The 21,121-nt window shown below is 42.2% G+C and overlaps 1 protein-coding gene across 3 annotated transcripts in view; it reads left to right on the forward strand.

Moving 5' to 3' along the window:
• The window catches only part of NOX4 (NADPH oxidase 4), a 284,105-nt gene that overhangs the window by 100,256 nt on the left and 162,728 nt on the right, over window positions 1-21,121 (forward strand). For all 3 annotated transcript variants that reach the window (XM_069759250.1, XM_069759251.1, XM_069759252.1), the window contains 2 exons: window positions 14,621-14,693; window positions 16,294-16,374. In XM_069759250.1, coding sequence (XP_069615351.1) covers window positions 14,621-14,693; window positions 16,294-16,374 — 154 coding nt within the window. The remainder of the gene's footprint in view (window positions 1-14,620; window positions 14,694-16,293; window positions 16,375-21,121) is intronic.

Genomic DNA, 21,121 nt, shown 5'->3' on the forward strand with positions numbered 1-21,121 from the left:
GGGTGTGTGGACTTATGCAGTGAGGGTGATACACGGGCGTATCACCCTCACAGCATAAGTCCACACACACAGCTGTACACTTGTAACCAATGTTCCTGGTTTGCCAGGACCAGATGTTTTACAGTTCAGTGAGGGAGACCACCAGTAAAAATAAACTTTTTACTGAATGAGAACTTGGTAGGGAATATATACAGGATATAGTGGGTAGAAGTTTCCTTTACAACTTGAAGCAGTTTCCACACAGTTTCAATTCCTTCCATTTTTCCCTCCTTTGCATTCACTACTTCACCACGGCCCAGCTTGACACTGCTAAGCTAGAGTCCTTTACTCAACTTGTTCTTTCTCCCTAGGGTAGCTATGGTGCCAGTATGGCTGGTACTTATCTTCTTTAATGCTGACTCTCTGGAACTCCCACCTGGGGCATTCTGGTTATCTTGCATACTCAGTCCTGTCTAGGCCTCTTAGGCTGCGTTCACATTTGCGTTGTGCGGTGCAGCGTCGGCGACACAACGCACATTGCAAATGTAAACGCATGCACAACGCAGCGTTTTGTGACGCATGCGTCCACTTTTGCATAGTTTTTGGCGCAGAAAAAACTGCATTATGCAGCGTCCTCTGCGCCCTGACGCATGCGCCACAGTGACGCATGCGTCACAAAACGCAAGTGCAACGCATGTCCATGCACACCCCATGTTAAATATAGGGGCGCATGATGCAACGCTAATGTGAACGTAGCCTTAGAGTTATAAACTCTGGGCCTTACTGCTAGGTGTCCTCTCCCAGGACCTGTCTCCAATAATTCACACTTTCTCTCAGTTTCTTCTGCTCTGGATCTCGCTATCACTTTACTTTCAGTCTCCTATCTCTTTATGGACACCCAAGAATGCAGCACTGTTCACCTTGGGACTTAGTGTCTGGAGTTCAGAAAGGACCTATCTGCCTCACTACCAGGAAACTGTCACTTTCTCTTCAATGTAGCCCCTCCCGCTCTGGGATAGCCCCAAACATTAACTCTCACTATCCCTAACTGTCAAAACTACACATATTATCACCATCATTAAAACATAGCGCAACTAACGTTATACATCACAACAACATCCTTGCTTCTTCAAGGGGGAGCGTGGGCAATATGTACATCTCTTTACAGTACATACTTATGAGTAGATGGTGTTAAAAATTAATTAGATAGAATGATACATTGCACAGAATGACTTCTAGTAATACATAGGATTCCTTATATCCTAGCAACAGCCCCGGCTTTCCCCGCAGATGTCATTTAAATTCTAGAAATGTAAGGGTTGTTTTTTATCAAGGTCAGCTTCATATCCGCACACGGCCGCAGAATATTCCCAATTCTCATAATTAGAAAAGTCCTTGTCTGCCGGGTGATCGCCGAGGAGCACATGGCCCATGTTCCCCCATTCTGGATATGCGGCTGGTGTCAGTGCTGCAGTGGAAGCCATCATTCATGCATCCTGTATGGCCTGTGGCTGCCGCGCTGTCACCTATTATCACAGCGTTACTTATTACTAACGCATCTCATTATATGGCACCGAGAGCAAAAGGCTCAACCTGTCTCATCCGGCGACCCCCAGTCACTGCTCTGGGGGCGTCAGGTCATCACACTGCACATCCCATGAGGAGAATAGGAAGAACAGGGACAGAGATGATGATGATACATTTCATTATGGAAAATCTAAATAAAAATGGGAGTTTGGATAAATTCCATAAAATGCAAAATTGGAGATTTTTAAAGGAGTTTTCTGTAAAGAAAAAAGAAGGGACTGATCAATTGTACAGACCTTAAACTTCTCAAATCTGAGGGTTTCTTTCTAGTGATAAGGCGATATCCGAGCATGCAACCGAGAGTCTTCGCCATGCTCTGAAATGATGTTTGCAGCGCCCCAGAGATCTGGTCGTTGCAGTATGACACTCTGCCACTAAGGGGAGTGATGGTACGTCTGATGGCACTGAAGGAGTTCTACTGACCAGGTATCACCAGAACACATTACACTTCACACTCCGGCCACTAGAGGGAGAAAAAGGCTTTATTTATTGGGCCACTTCTCACACTGGTAAAACTAGGGGTTGGGGAGGAAGTTAGTCAGAAGCTGACTGGGTTGGAACCAGGCAACATCTTGTGGCAGGGGGTGTTGCAGGGAGAAGACACAGGGGGGTCCCTGTCAGGCGTGGGAACCTGGCAGGTGCCTAGCGAACAGAACAGAACGTAACGGAACCGTGCCTGCACCGATCAAAGCGGCGGAGAAGCCGTCCCCCATAGCGAGGGTGCCCCCTTGTCACCGGACCACGACCGTCACCAAGACCACGGTGGTGAACCCTACATGCACCGTTGTGAAAACCACCACTTGCACCATGGACACTGCTACTATGGTGGTGGCGGAGAGCTCGACCTCAGGAGTGGTTGGCACCTCGGTTGATGCGAGGTCCAGGACAATCGCCACACAGACCCCTGACTGGAGCCCGGGATCTCCTGTGACCACACCGAGTGCCCGCGAGTACCCGGTGGGGTGGCCCTGCCCACTGCTGCCGGTGGAGTTGTCACGACCACTAGCGCCGAGGAAATAAACCTCGAAGATCCGAAGATGTAAATAGTTAATTGTTTCCTGCTTTTTGCTGCTGCCTTAAACCCGTCCAGGGTTAACTACTAGGGATCCCTTTGTTTACCCGGGATCCCTCTTCTTTTTGTTTGTTCACTATTGTTTTCAAGGACTGCCGGATCATGGGCGGTGAATGATTCAAAACTGTTTTTGTATATAGTTTGCACCTTCTTAAAGGTGCTCCCTACTGGTTTTACAAGCGAAAGAAGACTTTGCGAAGATAATGCTTCTGGACCTGACGCAGAAGGTCTTGCTTTCAGTGGACTTGCAGAGAGAGAGAGAATCTGCACTATCTCCTAGAGACTTGGGTCCCTCTTAAAGGGAATGTTTACATGATTGCTTTAATAAAAGTTGAAACGTTAATAATGTTGAAATTTAGAAAGTTTGATAATGTTGATAGAGACTGAGGACAGGAAAGCTTGAATGTGAACCCGTAGGGGTTAGGGAGAGAGTCCTCCTGAGAATTGTAGAAAGATGTTCGGCACAATGACAGTAGGCTCAGCCAAGGAGCTAGGCGGTCCTGCATTGGGGAAGTTAGAACGGAAAGAAAAGTTGAGTTATATAGCATTTTATAGTAGGCCTTTAGTGGGTTCAGCGTATACGCCCTTAAAGGAAAAGTTAACTTATTGTTCAAAGATTGCACTTGGTAGAATACCCGGCTGGGTACTGAGAGTTATTTATAGTCAACATGTTATTTAAAAATATTTAATTTTGTTTGTAACATTCAAGTGTCCTCACGTCCCATAAAGGGAAGCATTGTTCTATTTACTTGTTTTAGCATTTCAAAAATGTTGTATGTCTTTTGCTGCTATGTATTGTTGTTCTTCTTCCCAGTCCTGGAGTACTGGATTTAACCGGGAGGTAGTGCAGCGCCCCAGAGATCTGGTCGTTGCAGTATGATACTCTGCTACTAAGGGGAGTGATGGTACGTCTGATGGCACTGAAGGAATTCTCCTGACCAGGTATCACCAGAACGCATTACACTTCACACTCCGGCCACTAGGGGGAGAAAAAGGCTTTATTTATTGGGCCACTCCTCACACTGGGGTAAAAGTAGGGGTTGGGGAGGAAGTTAGTCAGAAGCTGACTGGGTTGGATTCAGGAAACATCCCGTGGCAGGGGGTGTTGCAGGGAGAAGACACAGGGGGGTCCCTGTCAGGCATGGGAACGTGGCAGGTGCCTAGCGAACAGAGCAGAACGTAACGGAACTGTGCCTGCACACCTTGCGGCGGTATCCTAAGAAAGAGACAAGAAGGGAAGGATGTAGTGGAACAGTGTAAACGAGATCAAGCACAAAGGAGAGCCAGTAGGAGTCGTGCCGTGAGACCGAGGCAACATCCTACTAAGGCGCGTAGCCGGTGGCCAGAACACCGCGGGAGTAACTGACTTTAAAGCTTACTTCGAACTCCGCAGGACAGTTAATTATAGGTTGGCTGTCTACCTTAAATTTCCTAAGAAGACATAGGGGGCAACAGTGGGAGAGGGGCGTCTCTAGGGTCCCGGAAGACCTCCAGGCCTTCCCGTCATACGGGTGCGTCCTAGCCAAAACATACTGGGGGACGAGAAACTAGCAACATCTGGAACTAAAGAGCGAGAGAGCTGTAGAGAACGACGAACGATAAAAGCAGTTGTGAGGACTATTCCGAATGCTCAGCAGGGTAGGACTACAACACACAGGCGCTAGTGGTAGGCAAAGATTTCCATCTGCGAGGGAAACTCTGGAAGTGCCCATCGGACCGGCCGGTCTCAGATAGCCCTGTTAAACGTGCTCTGGATTGAGGATCCTGAAGTCTACAGTAAAGAGGTAAAGAGACTGCAACTTTGTGTCCTCATTATTGACTGCACCTCACACCATTATCATCCACCTTACTGGGAAGCCCTGGGGACATACTTCACCTGTGGGAAGGTACACCATCCAGCTGCCATTCCATCATCCCAGCGGACCCCACAGCAGCGTCGGTCACCCTGACCGAACACCACAGGTGGCGTCATGAACCCCTGACAAACTGCACCACCTTTATTGGATGCCCCTTAGCAGGGTTGCGGACCGGGTCTAGCCACCGTGACAGCCTCAGAACCGAACCAGAGAGGCCAGATACCGAGAACTCGTGGCCCTGTGTCTGGGGGCGATCCATGTTCGCCTCGCAGCGGCTGCATGTCTCGAGGCTGTTCGTCAGCAGCAACACATGTGGTAATTGCCTATTTGTTAGGCACTTCATGCATGTGTTGCAGCTGTCTAACAGCCAAAAGACATGCAGCCGCGAGGACTCGAACAAATTATTCGAGCATGTCAAAGTCACTCGGTTAGCTCACGAGTATGCCGGGACACACCTTATCCCAGCATGTTCGCGCATCACTATTTGTTATCATTTATTCTAACCTCAAGCTAAAATAGTTAAAGTTCTTGTACTTTAAATTCAGTTTATGACATAAGATAGGTAATAGTTGCTTTCTGATGGGATTTTCCCCGAATCCAAAGACCAGGGATGTAGGGTGATATATAGATAAGTGAGTACACCTATTCATCTATTCATAGAGTAGTGGTCCCTGTTCTCAGGATCAGTGGGTGCCCGTGGAAACTAGCAAGTGATCATCAATCCTGTTGTTCTTATGAGGCAAAACTTTTAGGCTATGTGCACACGTTCAGGATTTCCTGCAGAAGTTTCCTGAGCAAAACCGGACGTTTTCTGCAAGAAATCCGCATGCAGTTTTTTCCGCGTTGTTCTCGTGTTTTTTGCGGATTTTTCGCATTTTTTTCCGGAGATTTCCCAATGCAATATTATAGTGGGAAATCTGCAAAATTAATGAACATGCTGCGTTTTTTACCGCAATGTGTTTTTTTCGCGGAAAAAAACGCATTGTGTGCACAAAAATTGCGGAATGCATTCTAAATGATGGGATGCATAATGTATGCGTTTTTTATGTGTTTTATAGCGTTTTTATAGCCAAAACTCAACGAAAAATCCGCAACGTGTGCACGCAGCCTTAATTTTATGCTTCCAGATGATGGACAGAGGAGGGTCTTTCTTACGGGATGAGGGCTTAGTATGCAGGTATTATACATTGGGGCAGTGCTTCTGCTGTAGCCAAACACCTTACAGCTAAAGGACAAACAGATCACCAGTTTGTAAAAAAGGGAGACTGAGGCTGATCGTCTGGATCACATATTAAAGAGTCATATTAACCCCATCCAGACCGGGTAAATTTGTGTTTTTTTTTGCATTTTTTTCTATTTTTTCCTCCTATTAACATAGTAACATAGTAACATAGTTAGTAAGGCCGAAAAAAGACATTTGTCCATCCAGTTCAGCCTATATTCCATCATAATAAATCCCCAGATGTACGTCCTTCTACAGAACCTAATAATTGTATGATACAATATTGTTCTGCTCCAGGAAGACATCCAGGCCTCTCTTTAACCCCTCGACTGAGTTCGCCATCACCACCTCCTCAGGCAAGCAATTCCAGATTCTCACTGCCCCAACAGTAAAGAATCCTCTTCTATGTTGGTGGAAAAACCTTCTCTCCTCCAGACGCAAAGAATGCCCCCTTGTGCCCGTCACCTTCCTTGGTATAAACAGATCCTCAGCGAGATATTTGTATTGTCCCCTTATATACTTATACATGGTTATTAGATCGCCCCTGAGTCGTCTTTTTTCTAGACTAAATAATCCTAATTTCGCTAATCTATCTAGGTATTGTAGTTCTCCCATCCCCTTTATTAATTTTGTTGCCCTCCTTTGTACTCTCTCTAGTTCCATTATATCCTTCCTGAGCACCGGTGCCCAAAACTGGACACAGTACTCCATGTGCGGTCTAACTAGGGATTTGTACAGAGGCAGTATAATCCTCTCATCATGTGTATCCAGACCTCTTGTAATGCACCCCATGATCCTGTTTGCCTTGGCAGCTGCTGCCTGGCACTGGCTGCTCCAGGTAAGTTTATCATTAACTAGGATCCCCAAGTCCTTCTCCCTGTCAGATTTACCCAGTGGTTTCCCATTCAGTGTGTAATGGTGATATTGATTCCTTCTTCCCATGTGTATAACCTTACATTTATCATTGTTAAACCTCATCTGCCACCTTTCAGCCCAAGTTTCCAACTTATCCAGATCCATCTGTAGCAGAATACTATCTTCTCTTGTATTAACTGCTTTACATAGTTTTGTATCATCTGCAAATATCGATATTTTACTGTGTAAACCTTCTACCAGATCATTAATGAATATGTTGAAGAGAACAGGTCCCAATACTGACCCCTGCGGTACCCCACTGGTCACAGCGACCCAGTTAGAGACTATACCATTTATAACCACCCTCTGCTTTCTATCACTAAGCCAGTTACTAACCCATTTACACACATTTTCCCCCAGACCAAGCATTCTCATTTTGTGTACCAACCTCTTGTGCGGCACGGTATCAAATGCTTTGGAAAAATCGAGATATACCACGTCCAATGACTCACCGTGGTCCAGCCTATAGCTTACCTCTTCATAAAAACTGATTAGATTGGTTTGACAGGAGCGATTTCTCATAAACCCATGCTGATATGGAGTTAAACAGTTATTCTCATTGAGATAATCCAGAATAACATCCCTCAGAAACCCTTCAAATATTTTACCAACAATAGAGGTTAAACTTACTGGCCTATAATTTCCAGGTTCACTTTTAGAGCCCTTTTTGAATATTGGCACCACATTTGCTATGCGCCAGTCCTGCGGAACAGACCCTGTCGCTATAGAGTCCCTAAAATTAAGAAATAATGGTTTATCTATTACATTACTTAGTTCTCTTAGTACTCGTGGGTGTATGCCATCCGGACCTGGAGATTTATCTATTTTGATCTTATTTAGCCGGTTTCGCACCTCTTCTTGGGTTAGATTGGTGACCCTTAATATAGGGTTTTCATTGTTTCTTGGGATTTCACCTAGCATTTCATTTTCCACCGTGAATACCGTGGAGAAGAAGGTGTTTAATATGTTAGCTTTTTCCTCGTCATCTACAACCATTCTTTCCTCACTATTTTTTAAGGGGCCTACATTTTCAGTTTTTATTCTTTTACTATTGATATAGTTGAAGAACAGTTTGGGATTAGTTTTACTCTCCTTAGCAATGTGCTTCTCTGTTTCCTTTTTGGCAGCTTTAATTAGTTTTTTTAGATAAAGTATTTTTCTCCCTATAGTTTTTTAGAGCTTCAATGGTGCCATCCTGCTTTATTAGTGCAAATGCTTTCTTTTTACTGTTAATTGCCTGTCTTACGTCTTTGTTTAGCCACATTGGGTTTTTCCTATTTCTAGTCCTTTTATTAAACATTTTCCATTTAATATCTGTATTCTTATTTCTGAGGATATTGTCCCAGTCTACCAGATTAAGGGCATCTCTAAGCTGGTCAAACTTTGCCTTCCTAAAGTTCAGTGTTTTTGTGACTCCCTGACAAGTCCCCCTAGTGAAAGACAGCTGAAACTGCATAATATTGTGGTCGCTATTTCCTAGATGCCCGACCACCTGCAGATTTGTTATTCTGTCAGGTCTATTAGATAGTATTAGGTCTAAAAGTGCTGCTCCTCTGGTTGGATTCTGCACCAATTGTGAAAGATAATTTTTCTTGGTTATTAGCAGAAACCTGTTGCCTTTATGGGTTTCACAGGTTTCTGTTTCCCAGTTAATATCCGGGTAGTTAAAGTCCCCCATAACCAGGACCTCATTATGGGTTGCAGCTTCATCTATCTGCTTTAGAAGTAGACTTTCCATGATTTCTGTTATATTTGGGGGTTTGTAACAGACCCTAATGAGAATTTTGTTACCATTTTTCCCTCCATGAATTTCGACTCATATGGACTCGACATCCTCATTCCCTTCGCTAATATCCTCCCTTAAAGTGGACTTTAGACAAGACTTTACATAGAGACAAACCCCTCCTCCTCTCCGATTTTTACGATCCTTTCTAAACAGACTGTAACCCTGTAAGTTAACTGCCCAGTCATAGCTTTCATCTAACCATGTCTCGGTTATTCCCACTATGTCAAAGTTACCTGTAGATATTTCTGCTTCTAGTTCTTCCATCTTGTTTGTCAGGCTTCTGGCGTTTGCGAGCATGCAGTTTAGAGGATTTTGTTTTGTTCCAATCTCCTCACTGTGGATTGTTTTAGAAATGTTCTTACCTCTCTTCTGAGTATGTTTTCCTGGGTCTTCTTTGTTCGAGTCTAATGTTTTTCTTCCCGTCCCCTCTTCTTCTAGTTTAACGCCCTCCTGATGAGTGTAGCGAGTCTTCTGGTGAATTTGTGTTTCCCAGGTTTGTTGAGGTGTAGTCCGTCTCTGGCGAGGAGTCCATCGTACAAGTAATTCACACCGTGGTCCAGGAATCCGAATCCTTGTTGTCTGCACCATCGTCTTAGCCAGTTGTTCGCATCAAGGATCCTGTTCCATCCCCTGGTGCCATGCCCGTCTACTGGAAGGATAGAATAAAAAACTACCTGTGCATCCAGTTCCTTTACTTTCTTCCCCAACTCTTCAAAGTCCTTGCAGATTGTCGGTAGGTCCTTCCTTGCCGTGTCATTGGTGCCAACATGTATCAGAAGAAATGGGTGGACGTCCTTGGAGCTGAAGAGCTTTGGTATCCTATCGGTCACATCCTTGATCATCGCACCTGGAAGGCAGCATACTTCTCTTGCGGTTATGTCCGGTCTGCAGATTCTACCTAGAGCCATAATGTCACAACTCTGTTGTCAGGTGACCCGGGACAAGGGGCTCCTTCCCTGTCCCTAACGCTAGAGAGTGCCCTAGCTCATGCTATTCTCCGAGTTATTTCTGAAAATGAAGATGCCAGGGCCTCATACCTTGCCTTATCTCCAGAATCCGCCCTCCGTCTGTCCCCTTCCCCCACCATAGGAAGAGAGGAGTAGCAGTGCACCATAATACACCAATCAGATGACCAAGGTAACACAAACAGGGGTGATGGAAATTATCAGGCAATACAAATATACCCAAATATACACTCACATATAACAGAGGAATGCATCGGGGAGTGGAGGACGGGGAAAAACCAGAGTAGAAGAAAGGGAACGATCACACTATTATTAAACTAAGCAACCATCACAGATAAACCTACCAAATGCCTTTTCCTATAACCACCAACTAGTGTCCTCCCAGCCATGCAGCATTAAGCTAGCTCTGACAATGTGTGCCAGTCAGGACCCAGATTACATAGGGAATGGGAGTGGCTAATTGGGCTCAGCTGAGTGCACTACCTCCCAGAGCTCCCAGCATGGCTGATTAACCCCTGCACTGCCAAAAGAAATTTAAAAAGAAGGTGAAGTGCTTCTTTTCAGCGCAGAAGGAGCAATAAGATACTGCAGTCTTCTGGCTCCTCTCTGTCGTGGTAACCCCATGACACATAACTTTTTAATTTTTTTCATTGAAATAGCCATAAGAAGACTTGTTTTTTGTGGAACCACTTGTACTTTTGAATGTAATTCAATTCAATTTGTAATGTGATGTACTAAAAAATGGTAAAACTGACCTCGAGAGATTCTCCAGATCAGTACGATCACAAACGTGAACAAAAAAATTGTGAAATTTGCAAAAAAACACATTTTTTGCTTGTGTTGTCATTTGATGAGAGTCGTAACGTTTTCAGTTTGGTCCTGAGCTGATGTTTGATTCCATTTTGCGACAGAGGATCAAAAACATTAATTCTGGTGTTTAGATTTTTTTTCTGATTTACACCGTTTACCAATCAGGTTAATTAATTTTATATTTTTATAGCTCAGACTTTTACAGATGTAGCGGTAATGCATACAGTCATGGCTGAAAGTGTTGGCACACTTGAAATTGTCACAGAACATGAAGTATTTCTCCCAGAAAGTTAATGCAAATACACGTGTTTTGTGAGATCTTGATGTTCCTTTGTCCATGGTGCCCACATAATCAAGACGTTTACAACCCATGGCATTGTAGCTAATTTCCCTGGACGTGGACAGCAGAGTAAAACTGATGAAAGGTTGCTACCCAGGATAGTCTGGATGATGGATAAGCCCCAATCAAGTTCCAAAGAAAGTCAAGCTGTCCTGCAGGCTCAGGGTGCATCAGCATCAGTTTCAGCGCAAACTATCCATCGACATTTGTATGAAATGAAACGCAATGGCAGGAGACACAGGAGGACCTCACTGCTGACACAGAGACATTAAAAAGCTGGACTGCAGTATGCCAAAATGTATGTGAGTAAGCCAAAATCATTCTGGGAAAGCATCTTGTGAACAGATGAGACCAAGATAGGGCAATTTGTTAAAGCTTATCATTTTCCTGGTTATCGAAAACAGAATGAGGCCTACAAAGAAAAGAACACAGTACCTACAGTCAAATATGGTGGAGGTTCAAAGATGTTTTGCAGTTGTTTTGCTGCCTCTGGCGCTGGGTGCCTTGAGTATGTGCAAGTCATCATGAAATCTGTAGATTACCAATGAATTTTGAGTCACAATGTAGTACCCATTGTCAGAAAGCTGGGTTTGCGTCTTCAGTCATGGGTCTTCCAGCAGGACAATGACCCCAAACATACAGTACTTCAAGTAGCTCCCAGAAATGGATAGAAAGAAGGTGCTGGAGAGTGCTGAAGAGTCTGGTGCTAAATCCCTTCGAACACGTGTGGAGAGATCTTAAAATTGCTGTTAAGAGAAGGTGTCCTTCAAGTATGAGAGACCTGGAGCAGTTTGCAAAAGAAGAGTGGTCCAAAAATTCCAGTTGAGAAATGTAGGAAGCTTGTTGATGGTTCTAGGAAGCGATTGATTGCAGTAATTTATTCCAAAGGGTGTGCAACCAAATATTAAGTTGAGGGTGCCAACAATTTTGTCCAGACTATTTTTGGGGGTTTGTGTGAAATTATGTCCACTTTTTTCTATTTTTTTTCCCAATACACACAAAGGAAATAAACATGTATAATAATTTTCTGGGAGAAATACTTTATTTTCTGGAGTAATTTCAAGGGTACCAACACTTTCTGCCATGACTGTATGCATTTTTTTAATTTCTTTATTTTTAATGGGGGAAAAAAAACTTGTGATATTAACTTTTTATATATATTTTTTATTCTACTTTTAAAAACACCTTTTTTCACTTTCTACTGTATTTGTTAGTCCCCTTAGGGGACTTGATCCAGCAATCATCTGATCAAATGTACTTTACACAGCAATACTACAGTTCTGAGGTGGCTTTATGTAGCCCAATTGTCTATAAGCTCCCATACACATTAGATAAAGCAGTAAAACACGCTACTTCGACACAATCAGTTAACCTCTAATGTGTACGGTGACCTTCCAACTATCCAGTTACAGATTTTTGGGGGACATAAGGATTGGAATTCAATCGCCCCATCCTTTTGTTAGGCAGGGAGATAAGCTGATGCACAGGAGTCTGCCAGTGTCTCTCTCATAGTGCAGGAGCGCTTTGCCAAGCCGAGATATGTTTGGGGTAGTTGGGAGAGTGAGCTGTCGGCAGGACGATTATCCTTCCATCAGCTATCTAGTGTGTATGGCCAGCTTTACTGTCCAGTGATTTATAGGTCACATTTTCAGTAGAGTGCTTTATGAGCCTTGGTCTCGGATTTTCTAGATTTTTCTTAGGACTTGGCAAGAGTGATAAGGAAGTGTCTAATATTTTGATGCCTCAAAGTGGAGATGGGAGCCATTAGTAGAGATTATAATGGCCCCACCATAGAAGTGCCTAGTTTTTCTCAGCCCTCCTCATCGAGCTATGACCTTCAAACCAATTTCCAACCTCTAGTTGCTACCATTCTGTTCCTCTCGAGGAGTGTCTTGGCCAGGTTAATATTATTATTATTTATTGTTCTAGCGCCATTTATTCCATGGTGCTTTACATGTGAGGAGGGGTATACATAATAAAAACAAGTACAATAATCTTAAATAATACAAGTCATAACTGGTACAGGAGGAGAGGGGACACTGCCCGCGAAGGCTCACAATCTACAAGGGATGGGTGAGGATACAGTAGGTGAGGGTAGAGCTGGTCATGCAGCGGTTTGGTCGATCGGTGGTTACTGCAGGTTATAGGCTTGCCGGGAGAGGTAGGTCTTCAGGTTCTGTTTGAAGGTTTAAATGGTAGGTGAGAGTCTAAGATGTTGGGGTAGAGGGTTCCATAGTAGGGGTGATACGCGAGAGAAATCTTGTATACAATTGTGGGAAGAGGAGATAAGAGGGGAGTAGAGAAGGAGATCTTGTGAGGATCGGAGGTTGTGTGCAGGAAAGTACCGGGAGACGAAGTCACAGATGTATGGAGGAGACAGGTTGTGGATGGCTTTGTACGTCATGGTTAGGGTTTTGTACTGGAGTCTCTGGGCAATGGGGAGCCAGTGAAGGGATTGACAGAGGGGAGAGGCCGGGGAATAGCGGGGGGACAGGTGGATTAGTCGGGCAGCAGAGTTTAGAATAGATTGGAGGGGTGCGAGAGTGTTAGAGGGGAGGCCACAGAGCAGGAGGTTGCAGTAGTCAAGGCGAGAGATGATGAGAGTTCTCATCATCCAGTAGTGAAGAGAATGAGTTCAACCCAACCTGTGCCCCCTTTCTGCAACAACCCCGTAGAAATCACATTGCATGTAGGGTAGGCCTTTACATTACATATTTTCCATGCTCATACATGGTCTTCCCTGCACACAAATAGATACTGCACAATCCAACAAGCATCATTTCAGAGATTTCTTATTTTACTGAAGAACGCAGTAGGAAGCTGAACAAAACTGTGAAAATGATATTATTATGGGCCAGAAATAGGAACATAAACGTGCAGATCGCCCTTTTTAAACCCGAGCCCTACCGGCAGTGTGACTGATAATAGCTGTCTAGAAATCTCCCCATGAATTCACACTTATGATGGCTTGTGTGAAAATCTTCTATCTTCTTACAACTGGGTAATCGAGACCTGGTGAATGGAAACAAGTCAGATTTATATTTTTATGTGCACCTAGGACTTATTTTTCTTCCTCAAACACTTGTATATGGAGGTCGTTGGGTTCCTGCAGGGACATATCTTGGTGATTGGATAGAGGTGACATATGGGAATTCTTTACAATGTGACATTGCGCTTTATACTGTATACAGGGCGGGATGTTACACTGATAATTTGATAATATATTACCATCTTATTATTAGTTATTACATGCATTGATATAATTTAGGCCCTTTTTCACTCATTGCCGGCTACGATTTTATGAATGCCCCTCCGAACCATATTCTTGTTATGGAAAAGAAGTACAGCCTTCTCCCTCCTGCTCCAAAGTTATGTAACACACCTTTTAGTTGTGCCATAGTCCTAACACTTCTCTAACACCTTTCGTGCAAAGTCCATTTTCATTTTTCCCCTTTCGCTTTTTTTCCTCCCCTTCTTCCTAGAGCCATTATTTTTTTATTTTTCCATCAATAGTTATATGAAAGCTTGAGGTTTTTTCTTTCAGTACGAGTTGTAATTTTGAATGACACCACATTTTAGCATTCAATGTAGTGAAAAACCGGAAAAAATTTGAAGTGCAATGAAGCAAATTGTAAAAAAAAAAAACAGCAATTCTGCCATTTTTTTTAAGGTTCTGTTTTTAATGCTATAGTAAAAATCACTCTGAATCACGTTTCTCAGGTCAGCACGATTATGGCGATACCAAACTTTAATCATTTTGTTTTTTTCATTTACGTGAAAAAAAAAAAATTAAAATAATTGGGTTTGCGTCACAATTTTCCGAAACTTGTAACATTTGTATTTTTCCATCAAATGAGCTGGGTTAGAATTTTTTGTTTGTGTGACGAATTCATAGTTTTATTGATGCTAACCATTTGTTTTTATCGTATTTTTTTACAACTCTACCTTAAATATACATGATTTCACTTATGGCAGATATTATGCTACCATAAAAAAGATTAAAAAAAAACTATTAAATTATTAATTATTATTTTTTGTTATCAGGAAATGTAATTTATGATATATTTCAAACATCATTTTTGTTTCAGTTCCAGGTTTGACAGGAGTCTTCATGGTGCTCATTTTATTTCTTATGTCCACAGCTTCCACAGCATCAATAAGGTAAACACAGGATATTTCTTGTGTGAAGTTTGACTAAAATTAGGAGATATATATGTATGTAGAAATATAAATATACAAGTATAAATAAATTATACCGTACAGACCAAAAGTTTGGACACACCTTCTCATTTAAAGATTTTTCTGTATTTTCATGACTATGAAAATTGTGCATTCACACTGAGGGCATCAAAACTATGAATTAACACATGTGGAATTATATACTTAACAAAAAAGTGTGAAACAACTGAAAATATGTCTGTACTGTATATACAGTATATATATATATACATATGTATATGTATATATATACATACGAATGTACATAAATAAATATCTAAGGTATAAATATATTTCACAAGACATTTTTCGTTTTCAAGCTAATCTTATCATCTTGAAATCTCTTTAAAATGTGAAATTTATATATATAAATATACAGTGAATGAAATAAGTATTTAATCTCTTGCTGATTTTGTAAATTTGCCCACTAACAAAGACATGAACAGTCTATAATTTTAAGGATAGGTTCATTTTAATATTGAGAGATAAAATATAAAAAATAAACTCCAGAACATCACATTGTGTAAATTATATAAATGTATTTGCATTTTGCAGTGAGAAATAAGTATTTGATCCCTCTGGCAAACAAGACTTAATACTTGGTGGTAAAACCCTTGTTGGCAAACCCAACTCGGAGCTTCAACTTCCTCCATAAGTTTTTTATGGGATTAAGGTCTGGAGACTGGCTAGGCCACTCCATGGCATTTAGTGCCAGATTATTAAAAAAAAACTAAAGGGCGGTGGAGTCGAAGTTGGTGTAAAATGGACCAACACCAGCTCCTAAAATATCTAATAAATTGGGTTCAGTAGTACAGTGCAGGATGTGATGTAAATGTTTTCATAACAATTTCGGAAAGTTATGAAATGTCCTATAAATGTCTGTACTGTTCCTGATCTAAGGATCTCGGCTTTTAGTTCAGATGATCCTGTGCTGCCCATTACATGCTTAGTAGTGAGGCAGTGCTGTGGAGTCAGAGTTGGAAGTCAGGGAAATTGAGGTGTCAGAGTCGGAGTCAGTGGTTTTGCTTACCGACTCCACAGTCCTGTAAACTAGGGGTCTGTGATATATATATATCCACTATATTTTAGACATAATGTTCCATAATGTGACGTTTGTGTACAGTCGGAGGCAATAGCTGATACCGAGGTAACGTATGGTCCAAATGCAACTTTTTACGAGTGCCTGAGTCAGAATCTGTGTCATAAATTCTGAACATACATTTTTTTCCATTGGGGATTTACATTGAAATCTGTGCCATTTCTGCATCAAAATCTGTGTTGAAATGAATCTAAATTGTGGTGTACTGCAAATGGCTAAAGTCTACAACAAAATGGACATACTGTGCTAAGAAAATCTATATTTTTCACTAGTCACTGAAGGTCCTGTGCCTAGGGCAGCAACTTCCTTGGGGCGGAGTGACAGACCGTTTTCAGTCAGCCCCCTACGTTTTAGGATTTTAGATTGTGTGAAATCATAATGATGGTACAGCTTCTTATATGGTCAAGCATCTAACTTTTTATTTTTTTTGTTTTTTTTCCACAGGGCGTCTAACTTTGATATCTTTCTACACACACACAACCTGTTTTTTATATTTTATGTGCTTCTTCTGGTCCATGCGTCAGGGTAAGTGTCTATGAATAAAATCTTGGCGGTTTCAGTAAAAAAAATTCTGATAGTAAATGAAAAAGAAAACAAAAGGTTTCCAAATAGGACAGCTTTGGAGAACAGTCTGGAGTTAATCATGTACTCTTTGAGTGACCCTTTATTCACTGATTTTCCATTTTCCAAAAATAGCATTTGACTTTGTCAGGACTTTGCAAAGTCGAAAACACTTGGTATCTTTTTTATTTTTTAACAATGGAGGCTAGACGTAGAAAAGCTAGTATTGAGATGTAGTAGAGTTGATCCATTGTTGAGGAACCAGTGTTGCAGAGATGAGTTACAATGAAGACTGAATGCAGTAGAGACGGCACAGCAGACCTTGATGTGGCAATGCTGGAACCACAATGACTGGAATAGGAGAGTTGCACAGCAGAGTTTGATGTAGCAATGCTGAAACCATGATCACAGTGTTTGCAGTGCTGGTGCAGTGTAGTGGTAAGAATGCTAACTACCTGAATACTCAGGCGGTGTTCTGCTGCCTGAGCCAGGTTACATGACTCTGGTGGAAGACATCATCAGAGTATGTCAGTTTGCTGCAGGAGAAGAGGTTCAACTAGATGCGTACTTTGCTGTATCTAAGACAGGTGAGTAACAATTTTATTGCATATACTGCACATCAGAAGAAAAGCAATCATATTTGGTATCTACACAACTGTAATAACTAGTGATGAGTGAGCGTGCTCACCACTGCTTTATACTTGATCAAATATCGTGGTGCTCGGGCATGCTCGCTACTCAATCAAGCATCGCGGATGCTCAAGTCTCTGGCCCACATGTTTTGTGGATGTTAGACAGCCAATAAACATGCAGGGATTGCCTGCCATACACGGTAATGCCGTAGCCATGTTGTTTACTGGCATTACTGTGTTTGGCCGGCCGCATTGCGTCATCGAGCCCCCCCTAAATATTACAAAGTTGCACCCTTTACCTTTAGTTCTTTTCATGGGGCAGTAAAGGGTGTTTTTAAGCTTTTTAAACATATTAAGCAAATAAGTAATTTTTAAAAAATGACATGGGGTCCTGCCTATTTTTGATAACCAGCCTAGGTAAAGCAGACAGCTGGAAGCTGAAATTATCAGGCTGGAAGGTGGATGGATATCGGCCACTTCCCAACCTTAAAATACCAGCCCACAGCCACCCCAGAATTGGCGCATAACATGAGATGCACCAATTCTGGCACTTTGCCTGGCTCTTCCCATTTGCCCTGATGCAGTGGCAGTCATGGTAATATTTTTGGGGGTTGATGTTAGCTAGTGTCAGCTGGCATCAAGCCCAGGGGTTAGTAATGGAGAGCCGTCTATTAGACACCCTCAATACTAACCCAGTGAGTTAGAAAAAAAACCACACACAATAATATTTTATGTAAAAAAAAAACACTTCCCGACTCCCTGGTTCACCAATTTATTAATAAAAAAAAGCCATGCTGGTTTGAAGTAATCAAAGGATTCTGACATAGTCCACTAAATGGCAACATGAAAGACTTAAAAACTAAGAATTAAATAAACACAAGAGACCGTCCCTCGTTAGCCAATTAATTAACCCTGCAGCTTCAACAAAATCCATGGCGTTCCCACGACGTTGACCGATTCTGTAGTACAGCCTATTGAGCCTAGAAGCTTCATAGGTCACTCCCGATCTGCGCTCTGTGTGACCCGGCGAGAGTGGTTATGTCAGTAACATTACTGATGTCACTAGTGCTCTCGCTGGGTTTTGCGGAATGCAGTCTGACCGCCAGTGACCTATGAAGCTTGATTCTCACACCGAGGCACCAAAGGTTGCACTATGGAATCAGTGGACGTTGTGGGAACACCATGGACTACGCCAGAGCTCCAGGGTTAATATGTTGGTGAATGAGGTACTGTCTCTTGTCTTTATTTATTTAAGTCTCTCTTTTTATATCTTTCAGGTTGCCATTCGTGGTGGAATCCTTGGACTACTTCAGACCAGCATGGCTTTTTTTTTTATTAATAAATTGGTGAACCCGGGAGTCGGGGAGCGTTTTTTAACATAAAATATTTTTGTGTTTTTTTTTTAACTTACTGGGTTAGTCTGATAGATGCCTCTCCATTACTAACCCCTGGGCTTGATGCCAGCTGACACTACACAGCTGACATCAAGCCCTAAAAATATTACCTCGAACGCACCATGACAATTTGGAATAGTCGAGGCAAAGTGCCAGAATTGGAGCATCTCATGTAATATGCCAATTTTGGGGAGGCTGCGTCCTGGTATTTTTAGGCTGGGAAGGGGCCAATATCCATGGACATTCACAGCCTGATAATTTCAGAGCCAAGCTGTCTGCTTTACCTTGGCTGGTTATCAAAAAATGGGTGGGGCCCATTAGTTTAGCGACCTGGGAGTCAGAGATGAGTCCAGTCGTCTTCCCTATGCGCTTCCTCTTGCATTTAGCACTGTTTCCATCCATTACAGCGATTTTCCTGCCTCTTCAGCCCTCTTGTTAGCGTTTTCCGGAAAATGCTCATGCTTCCCAATGACTTCCATTATACACGTCACTCGAATCGAGCCGCGTCCGAGGGTCCGACCTGCTTGACTTGATTACCGAGTGCTCGAGTATTTTAGCGCTTGCTCATGACTAGTAATAACCTAAAGAATTCATCAGGTTATTTGGTGTGAAAAATAAACAGTATATAAAAATAAACAAAAAGAAAAATCTCTCAGACCTCTTGTTTTCTATATTTGTGTTACAAAAAAAAGAGAATATAAATTGCAGGATTATTTACACAAACCTTTAAAAAGTGGAGAAAAATAATGAAATTCCTATGGCATAAAACAAAGCCTCATGTAGCAGCCTAGGTTTAAAAAAAAAAAAAAGAAAAAACGTATGGCTACTTATAAAATCGGAAAATGAAAAGAAAAGGCATTACGGGCATTTTCAGGCCTGATCATTTCCAATTTATTATAAATAATAATAAAAAGATGGCAAAATGAACAAGCCGCCTGCCCTCACTATAAAGATGTATGTATGATACATAAATTGGATTTCTAGAAGATCAATCATTCATATGAAATGTTTACAGCAGAGGATTAAGGCGTCCAACGGAGTTTTCCAGAGGGGACATCTGTTCATCTAGTGAGGATGAATTTACAATCTTGTGCGCACCGTAGCTTTAAGGGATAATCATTAATAATTAATGACTTAAAGATGTACTGAGACACAAACTCATTTATTAAATGCAGAGATAAATTAACAAATGGCCGTTTCGCACTCAATCTTTTAAGTGTTGGTGGTCAAGACGCTCATCTCTGCTCCGTGAGTTCTGCACGTACCTGTGTAATGAGCAGAATCTTTATTATTCCACAGAGTTTTTATTTCAAATCTTTTCTGTGCAAACTTGCTGAATAAAAGACAATAATGACTTAAATTCTATGTATCTATAGGTCCATTATGTAGCTATACAAAAATCTATTACAAGCCTCTGCTCAGTTTTGATGCCTCTAAGCTATCCTCCTCCAATTCTCTTAAAGTTAGAGATAACAGAAGTGAGGGGATTAGACATTGATCTACACACAGCGGAAAGGGAGAAAGTATCACTGAGAGGGCAGAGAAAATAGGCTGTAGAAAAGAAGGAAAGCATATGAGTGAAGGAAAGTACATAAAAAGGAAATAAGAACAGGATAGAAGCTGTGTGATACATGAAAGCAATAAAAACAGTACAGTCTGGTGTAATAGCCCTTAAAATTTGCTAAACTTTGGCACAACGAGAGGCTGGGCTAGTGATATGGCAAACCCAGCTCGTCAAATTTCTGTTGAGCATCGGCATTCCGTATGTAACAATTCTTACTCCAGTCACCAACTAGAGTAAGATTAGTAACGAGGCGCACATCACTTTTCAGACCATGGCTATGGCCTCCCCCAGCCTTAAAACAGCAGCCCGCAGCACTAGCGGTGCCGTCACCGAAGCTGCGTCCTCTGGCGGCATGAACTCAAATGACCTCTTCAGCCTGGGAAAGTTTCTGAATACTAGTCACCGAAGCTCTGTCCCCTGCATTCCATTCAATTCCCAGTCATTTACATTCAGGAGCGCTCACATTAGCAGCGCTCCTGATTGTAATTGGATTTAACCCCTTGAGATGGAGTTACAGCGTTGCACTTGACTGTATGGCGGACAGGTATGGGATATTGTTGCTTTTTTTAAATTTTATTTATTACAGGAAAACGAGGGCTTCGGTTGGATTGAGTGTACAATAAAGGTAATAAAACCTGTGTGTTTATTTATTTCATTAAAGTTCTTTTTTCTGTGTGTGTGTGTGTGTGTGTGTGTTTTATTAACTCTTTCACAACTGTGGAATTAGTAATGGATAATGGATTGACACCTCTCCATTACAAAGCTGGCTTAATGTCACCTTACAATAGCAAGGTGACATTAACCCCTTATTACCCCATATGCCATCGCTACGGGGCAGTGGGAAGAACCGGGAAAAGCTCCAGAATTGGCGCACCTGATAGATGCGCCTTTTCTGGGCAGCTGCGGGCTGCTGTTTTAAGGCTGGGGGGGGCCCATAGCCATGGCCCCTTACCAGCCTGAGAATAGCAGCCCGCATCTGTGAGTTTTGCTGGGTTGGTTGGAAAATATAGGGTTTTTTTTTTTATCCCTTCTCCCCTGCTCGCACTGCTTTCATCCGAGCAGGGGAGAATGGATGACAGCTGGCTTCAGCACCACAAGCAGGGGGATAGTGCTGTTTCTCC

The sequence above is a fragment of the Ranitomeya imitator genome, chromosome 3 (assembly GCF_032444005.1).
Source record: "Ranitomeya imitator isolate aRanImi1 chromosome 3, aRanImi1.pri, whole genome shotgun sequence".
NCBI lineage: Eukaryota > Metazoa > Chordata > Amphibia > Anura > Dendrobatidae > Ranitomeya > Ranitomeya imitator.